The sequence below is a fragment of the Trachymyrmex septentrionalis genome, unplaced genomic scaffold (genome assembly GCF_001594115.1).
Source record: "Trachymyrmex septentrionalis isolate Tsep2-gDNA-1 unplaced genomic scaffold, Tsep1.0 scaffold2, whole genome shotgun sequence".
NCBI classification, from domain to species: Eukaryota; Metazoa; Arthropoda; class Insecta; order Hymenoptera; family Formicidae; genus Trachymyrmex; species Trachymyrmex septentrionalis.
In genome coordinates this window covers 2,113,062-2,121,810 of record NW_017305179.1, presented here as the reverse complement: position 1 = coordinate 2,121,810, position 8,749 = coordinate 2,113,062, and the positions used below count along the sequence as shown (strand labels likewise).

Sequence of the window (8,749 nt, the reverse complement as noted above, 5' to 3'; positions counted from 1 at the left end):
ATTCAAGTATATATATATATATATATATATATATATATATATATAACATATCTGCTTTTAAAGCAGATAGATGTGCTTATAGAAAAAGGAAGGTTTTTACTTTGTGTTTGTATAGCGCACACGCGCGCGTAATTATCTGTATATAAACTGTATGAAATTATTAAACTATTCCATTTGTGAGATCGACATTTTTTTTTCTTTTCATCTTCTGGGCACTGTTAATAAAGAGGAATAAATTAATAATAATGTGTTACTTTCGGTTTTTAAAGCTTCATGTACAATCTCGCTATGTAATAAATACATATCTATAAAATTTTCTTTATCTTTTGCACTGTAATGTCCCTGTAGATTAACATTATCTAGGAATAGAGAGAATATAATGGAAAAAGAGTATTTAAAAGGGTTTTATAATTTAATACTTTAAATGTAAAAACGAAAACAGTCTTCATCTTGTCGCAGCGCAGCTGATCAAACTAAAGGAGGCAAGGGAAAACAAGGACGGATCTAGACATTACATGCGTGAACCCTTCTGCTGCAAAACCTAGAATGTAATCCAATAATCTAAACTTAATAAAATTGTATTAATCTCACTTCACTTATAACTATAATGCTTAACACTAATTACAAGATCTATTACGGTAAATTGAAGTTATATAGTTTTATTATCATATAAAAAAAATTGTTCCGCCTCTGCTACATATTGTTGTCATAAACCACAATAAAATAAGAAATATCAATACGCTAATCTAATTATAGCTATATACTTTGCTCCCCAAAAGCTACCTTTATCGAAAAGCAAACCCATATTGCATTAGTATACACATTAATTTAATACTATCTTCTATATTGTATAAATAACTGTACATAAACTATTGGTGGTAAAATATACACTGTAGACAATTCACTCTTATGTCGCATAAAGGATATATGAATAATTTGGCATGCAATAATGATTCATGCAGGTCATACGGGGCATAAAGTATATATATAACCACAAACCAATGAAAGAAAAAATTCTTTATTCAATGAACGGCATGCGGTACAATAATAATAATAATAATAATTATATATAGTACATACAACAAATATCAGAGGCAGAACATGCTCATGCGAACAGGCCTCTGAGCTTTACAGATTATTAGGCGGCTCTTTTCAGTTTAATATAGCTTCAAAATATAAAGCCTATGTGATCAGATATATATATATATATATATACATATATATATATATACATACACACACACACACACACACAATATAAATACATATAAAACAAAACAAAAATTTGATCAACAGATTTTTATTCCAAATTTGGTCTGAAGAAAATATTAAGCCACCTAATAAAATCTGTTGCTGAACATTTCACATCTACAACAAAATTGTTTTCCTTTTCATTTGGTCCCTTTATAAAACAATTAAGCAAAATAATTCAATTCTAAGCAATCGTCAAGAATATTATACGCAGAAAAATGTATTGCTGAATTAAGCGTAAGTGACAAAACATGAGATAAAATTCAATCTCGTAATAAATGTGTATATATAAATTATTTTTATCGCGTATATAGTGATAAAGCTCATCTTTGGTTTTCTACCCAACCCAATCCAACCATCAGTAGAGGCAAATTGTTAATATCAAAAATAATACTGCTTGTTTTAATTTTATCTTATTAGAATTGATAATAAAATGTGTGTTATTTAATTTTACAATAGCGTTAGAAATCAAGAAAAATCAATGTTGGATTGCAAGAGTAGATCTTCAGCATATAATAATAGATACCGCTTATGGAGCGCTTAGAAATTTATAATATCTTTTCATTCAGACAGGAAAGCATTCGCATTTCCATATAAATAAATAGATGTTTATTGCCTTAATAATCTCATGCGATCCAACATGGAAAACAATAATACCGACACAAATTACTTTGGGGATACATGGTTTTACTTAAAAATGGTGAAGGTACTTAGTAAAAACGTGATTGAATAGCTAATAAATCTGCGTCTATCATATATCAGCTTGGATATAACAAAAACATAAAAATGATCGCGTCAGTCATGGCTACTTTGGCTCAAATAAGGATGGGAGACAGTCGAATAGGATAGCGGTACCTTGACGCGATCCGTAGATTCCTCTTCTTTACAGCTGAGCTGACTAGATCCATATTCTCTGCTTACCACACATAAAAATTCCGCGTGATCATCATTACCATAGTTATATTGAGAACCTATGTTGATTAGCTATAAAAACAGAAGAAAAACAGCATTTATATTAAAAAAAAAAAGCAATAAGAAATGCCATTGCAGGTCACTAATAGTAGGTGCACAAAAAATTGTATAAATAATTACTTTCCAGCAAGAAATACAGTATAGCACAGTGATCATTTCATCTTTGTTTAACATCGACAAACAATAAGAACCTAATGATTCACTGTATTATACACATATCAGATTAGAAATTGAAATTGAGAATAAGAATGAATTTGACCAATCAAAACAAAGTTTGTTAAATTTTGTATTGGTTTCTTTTCTTCCAACTAATCAATTTCAATCTTAATCTTAATTCAAATTTCTAATCTGACAATGAAAAAACTAGTGCGACACTGGTACACATTGAGTACAATTTAATGCAAATCAATTCACATAATTTCAATGTTAATAAATAAATTAACTCTTTTAATTACATATTCTTTGTTGTCATGATAACCTCATAATCTAATAAAAATTAAATTATTTATTAATATTGAAAAATATGTAAACCAATTTGTACTCAAAACCAGTATTGCTTTAGTTTTCCCAATGAAAAATGTTATCATATCATGTTGCTTGCTGGAAAATACTCAATGTTTTAGTTAACAAAATCATAAATTAAATATAAATTGTTAATACCTGTTCAAATCTCCATCCATCCGACATTGTGGACACCATCTGTGTCAGCTCATCCTCGTGACACTGGATAACTCTATAGACGTGCTTCTTGGAATCCCTCTGCGGTCGAGTGTCCCTCAGAATAATTCTCTCTTTGACTAGCCGAATTAGTTCAGTGATATTGTAAAACTCAGCTTCTTCCAGCACACCTTCCTCCGTTAAATCCTTGTTGATAACCAATTTACCATGACGTAAATAGTTCAAGATTGGACTGAAGTACATGGGATCGCGGTCTATCAGGTACGCTCCCGTTTCATCCTTGGGAAAACAAAACGGAAAGTCATTCACACCGCATTACGGTAGGGGAAGCGCAAGGGATCTCCGTTGGGGAGAAGTTCGTCGTCATTCTCAACGTCAATGTGGACGATGAAACACGACGATTGTTCGGATGGATTCGTTTGAAATTCCCGGTAAGAAACAGTGTCAACTAACCCTGTCTGAAATAAGATCCGAGTCCTCCTGACATAACCGATAGAGAAACGAGTTCGGATCCCTTGCCAGGGTGGTCTTCGCTGTCAGGAAGTACGTCCCGCCCACGTTCAGTCGCACCCACTGATTCTTGCACCGCTTACCGACATGATTCTCTGTCATCTCGTGCGAGTTCGTATCGCTAAATTCCGCCATACTTGCATTGGCATCAAATTGACATTAAAGGGAAAGTAGATCAGGTTGGGTCACGGGCTCGCGGGGTGGCTGGTCAGTGCAGCGTCTTAAATCCGTTGAAGTATAATTTGGAAAAAAACGGAAATTGGCTAACAGCTGTAAAACTATGATCTGATTTAATAGTTATATCATTTTGCAATTTTATTTGGTAATTTTAGAATGATCGTAAAATTTCAAAGCATATAATTTACCTGCAAGAATATTGAATCAAATAAGTAGCTAATTATTATTAATTTCATTTCTCTTTTATTATTATTTTATAGTTTCACAAATTTCCAATTGTATTATTAATTATTCCACTTCCGATCCACTTACGATATTGAGATACGATTCAATTGCAAGACATACTTATAATTGTTTCCAGTAACATTGCTAAATATTAAGTAACTAATTGTCGAATAATTATGTGCGGATTTATTTAACGATAAAGTGAAAATAACAAAATTTATTCGGATTTATTACTTATTATTTATTCTGAACGTTCATTCAGATTCGAAACGGATTCAAACGGCTGCCATGTTTTCGAGGAGAGCTTCCGGCGTCAAGTTTGCGGCTTCCGGCGCTCGTCGTTTCGAGAGCGGGTAACTTTGGACGCTTCTCATTGAAGTTTTCCTCGTCTGGCCGTTTTTACGATAAAGAGAGGAAAGGGTGATAAAGAAACGACGCCGCGGACGGCGACGCGTCACGCGAGACACAACACTCCTGAGATCAGGAGAGGACTCCTCGTTCGAGGGGGGGGGAGGGGGAAACCATCAAGTACCCCTGGACTCGCTCGTGGTCTGGGTTCGAGGCTCGGTACATAAAAACGTCCGTACCCCCGCAGATTACCGGCAGTCATTGCGACACGATCACTCTATCGTGATATGCGGGGCGCCGCGTCGCGCGTCGTCACCGTCGCCGCCGCCGCCGCCGCCGTCATCGCCGTCGCCGTCGCCGTCGTCGTCGTCGCCGTCGCCGTCGCCGACCACAATTGAACGTCGCACTGCACGCAAGTTCGGAGCAACGCCGTGCGAGGATGCCGGTGAAGGTCGACGTGGTTCCACCGCCACCCGCGAACTCGAAGCAGCCGGGTGTCACCAAATCCCTGCTCTACAACGGCTCGCGCTTCCAAGGCTCGCAAAAGTCGAAGGGCAACAGCTACGACGTGGAGGTGGTTTTGCAGGTTAGTCGTGCACTCCTTGCCGTGTCCCCTCTCCCTGACCCGATCGCCATCCGCGCCGCCGTTATGTCGTCATTTTTCGGAAATTGCGCCACAAATTGGCGAACGTGATCCCATCGAAATGGACATAGAGGAAACGTTCTCGACGACGGCAAGGATGCCTGAAACCAATCGTTTCTCCTCACCTCTTTACCCTTTCTCTCTCCCTTCCTCTTTGCAGCGGATAATTCGCATATTTGCGTACAATTAAAGTTGATGTAAGCTGGAACAGAATTGTTTATGGTACACATGGGGTGAGATCAGTTTAATTCTTTATATCGGGATTTGTCCCGTTGCAGCATGTGGACGAGGAAAACAGTTATCTTTGTGGATATCTGAAGATCAAAGGTCTTACAGAAGAGTTTCCAACACTGACGACATTCTTCGACGGCGAAATCATCTCGAAAAAATATCCCTTTTTGACTCGCAAATGGGATGCTGACGAGGATGTTGACAAGAAACACTGGGTTCGTAAGCTTATCGCTCAAGTTGCCATATGTAGTTTGTCACCGATATTATGCCTGTATTTATTTTTCTCAATCTTATTGTAGAGTAAATTCGAGTCGTTCTGCCAATACGCCAAAACGTTCAATTCCGATACATTTGATTATGAGGCACTGAAAGGAACGGATTTTGTATTTATGAGGTGGAAGGAGCACTTCCTGGTACCTGATCATACGATCAAAGATATCAATGGTGCCTCCTTCGCAGGATTTTATTATATTTGCTTCCAGAAATCCGCCGCCACGATAGAAGGCTTTTATTATCATCGTAGTTCCGAATGGTAAAACGCTATATTATAAGTTAGAATATTAAGTTAGTATTATTAGTTAGAGTATCGTAAGTGGTAACGTTAATTACTTCTAATTAGTTATATTTGATTTCTGGATATAATAATGTTGTATTTAAGAAAAATTCATAACGCGAATATACAATACGAAATTATTAAAACGATACTTTTATGTACATTGTTTCAGGTATCAATCCTTGAATCTGAGACATGTTCCAGAACACAGTATACAAATTTACGAGTTCAGGTGAAGTCGATACCTTTGCTGAGAAATTTCACGATATTCGCGTCTTTTCTTTTTTAGCATACAGATCTCATAAAAATTTCGTCCTATAAATCTTATTAGAAGTATCATAATGAGTCTGTTTATTATTCGTGACATACCTCACAATTCTGGGGAAGATTTACAGTGAAAAGTAATCGGGATATCCTCTTAGTCAACTATGTCAAAAATCGTTCAGATTATGAGAATTGGAGTGCCTATTTAGTGAGTGATCGATTGTGAAATAATTAATTCAACATGATTGATTGTAAAACGATTTTTAGTCGAAATAAATTATCTGATGCATATCATTTTAAATTATTGGTGTTTGTTATTCAGTAGTCTGATAAAGACTTCAAAATATTTGTTTGTGTTTATTGTTATTGTATGCATGATTCAAGTACATTCAATATTTTGGCATTTAATTTTGATCACTGACAAGCATATTAAAAAGTTTATATGTGCATGATATTGTAAAATCGACTATTAAATTGTTTTTACGAGTTTCGTAACGATGATGAGAATAATTACATTATTTTGTGAGCAAATTTTTTTTGTTTCACATTGTTTAAAAGATTTATGAGATCTGTTTACTACATTAGAAAAGATCAAGTGTAATTGTTGTTTGAATGAAGCTGTACGTATGTCTCAAGGAAAAAAGAAAAAACGGAAATGATAATCGCGAAAGCTATATCGAGGTTTGATCTTATTTTATGTTAAAAATTTATTTATTTTATGCGATTAAACTATCTGACTCTAATGTATTTTATACATACATATATAAAATATATGTATACCTGATTTTAAGAATAGGTATTAGACATATGTTGGCTGTTCGTAAAACTTGTCTTCATATTTTTAATCGAATGTTAATTAAATGTAACAATTCCCTTAGGAAAATAGTACACCGTTGTGATAAGCATTACTATAATTATGCATATATATATATATATATATATATATACGATTGTATATAAGTTAAGCTGTAATAGAGGTAATCGTGTAGCTTATCCGAGATTTATATTGGCATACTACAGCTCTCATTTGCGTGTGACGTTTACGAAACCGTTCTCGATCACCAGTGATATTGATGTTTCAAATGGCATATTATTTTCGATATTACTTTTTATTTAGCGTTGTTAAATACTAATAATTTTGTTTTTTTTTATATTTGTTCTAATTAATAATTTACCTAAATACTCAAACTGATAGAACGGTCATGTACTGTTTATAATAAAAACACATACCGAATCGATAAGTTCATGTAACAAACAGTCACTTTGGATATTGGAAAACGTAGGTATATACGTATAGGAGATATACTATATATTTAATATAATATATCAGATACCTTGAGAGTACACTGATATTGTTAATTATGTTAAGTCGACCTTTATTATAAAAAAAAAAACTACTGTTGTCACATCCCTATAAGTTATATGTTGTTGTGTTTCTTTGAGAAGAATTATCTTTATATTATCAGTTATTGATATCGATATTACATATATGAACATACCGTGCAAAATGTCATCAATCTGTTAAATTTTATTTTTTCAGTATTTTTTTTTTTATAAACTGTGAAACTTCAATTTTAAAGATATCTGAATTTAATTTTTGCTTTAAAAATATACAACAGAAAGTATAACATTTATTGATGATAATCATTTACTACACAATTATTTATGAAAGGATCGTTTGAATACTTGTTTTATAAGACGTCTATGGGTTTATAAATATTCGATTTATTTTCATTATACAATCGCATGTGCTTTAAACACTGGAACACAATTATAAATGAATATAAATTAAAATCGGGTTTCGCTATTATATAAATAGAACCACTGCGTAGGTGGAAATACATCGATGTAAGTTACAATGCTCAAATTGACAAGAAAGTAGTATTACAAGTTACTAAAAAAGACAATTTTGCCAATTCCAGTGATTGAGTTTAATAAGAAACTGTTAAAAAGTCGATTAATAAACTGTAACTAAACCGTAGTTAAAAAAAGCTAGAACGTGTTTACTATATACAGCAAATGTATGAAACAGGCTCTCTACTCAACAAAATTAGTATTTCGCTATTAAATTAGAAGCATTTTGGCAAACGGGACGGCATTTTCCATTCTTCCCTTTCTTAAAACATGGCCCCCTTTAAGTGAATATTCCTTCGTACATGAAAGATGGCATTATCTTGTAACAAAATGTTTATATATAATTAAAACGTGTGAATTCTATTTATTAAAGAAAATTTGGTATTTCGAAATAGGAAGTCCGTTTTCAAATCTTTACATATCGATTACATGCACTGCATAATGCATTAATGTGAAGTTAAGTTTATTTAGTACATCTCACAGACAAGTAAGCACATCGTGTTATATATTCATATAAAACAATATTATAATATAGTTCTTTTTTTTTATATACACAGAATATAATTTAGTTAAATCTAACGTAATATAAATATACATCTCATGTGCTTTCCTGGCATCGAGTGATTTGTTACAGACGATGTTGTTAGAGATCGAGTGTGTTTCTACCTATCTATCTATCTATCTATATTACACACAAACGCATCTCCTGCAATCTTACACTGTACATGTGTATGTGACTTACATTTAGGTAACATAAAATAAGACGATACTTTTAAATAACGTATTTGGGGAAGGGAAGGTCCGTATTTCGTTGAACACGGACGAGAATAAAGTTCGTATCGCTTTGCGCGATTTACAATTATCGGGGAGAGATAATAGATAAAAAAAATGAGGAAATTATTCGATCTCGCTCGATCAACATAATGCAATGGTAAAAACTCGTGCCGTAGAAAGAGTCAATTTTATTGCTCTTTATAAAACCGTCTTCTTAAAAAATATATAGCTCTTCCGCGCTCGGTAACCGGTAGTTTCCAATAAAACGG

General features: G+C 33.7%; 2 protein-coding genes across 3 annotated transcripts; one reads left to right on the top strand and one right to left on the bottom strand.

Moving 5' to 3' along the window:
• Positions 1–78: 78 nt before the first annotated feature.
• Positions 79–3,700, bottom strand: LOC108747355 (BTB/POZ domain-containing protein KCTD5). Of its 2 annotated transcripts, XM_018484770.1 has the most exons (4): positions 3,355–3,700; positions 2,884–3,180; positions 2,107–2,235; positions 79–541 (listed from the first exon to the last, which is right to left on the bottom strand). In XM_018484770.1, the coding sequence occupies exons 1-4, from the start codon at positions 3,544–3,546 to the stop codon at positions 512–514; spliced, it is 648 nt and encodes a 215-aa protein (XP_018340272.1). In that variant the 5' UTR covers positions 3,547–3,700; the 3' UTR covers positions 79–511. The 2 variants fall into 2 exon arrangements, with proteins under 2 accessions (XP_018340272.1, XP_018340271.1); XM_018484769.1 differs by lacking the exon at positions 79–541 and having other exon boundaries at positions 1,325–2,235; positions 3,355–3,699.
• A 446-nt stretch (positions 3,701–4,146) lies between these two features.
• LOC108747361 (glucose-induced degradation protein 4 homolog) lies at positions 4,147–6,212 on the top strand. The gene is made up of 4 exons (XM_018484781.1): positions 4,147–4,747; positions 5,083–5,250; positions 5,335–5,567; positions 5,761–6,212. Exons 1-4 carry the CDS (start codon positions 4,601–4,603, stop codon positions 5,822–5,824), a joined length of 612 nt encoding a protein of 203 aa, XP_018340283.1. The 5' UTR covers positions 4,147–4,600; the 3' UTR covers positions 5,825–6,212.
• The last annotated feature ends 2,537 nt before the right edge of the window (positions 6,213–8,749 follow it).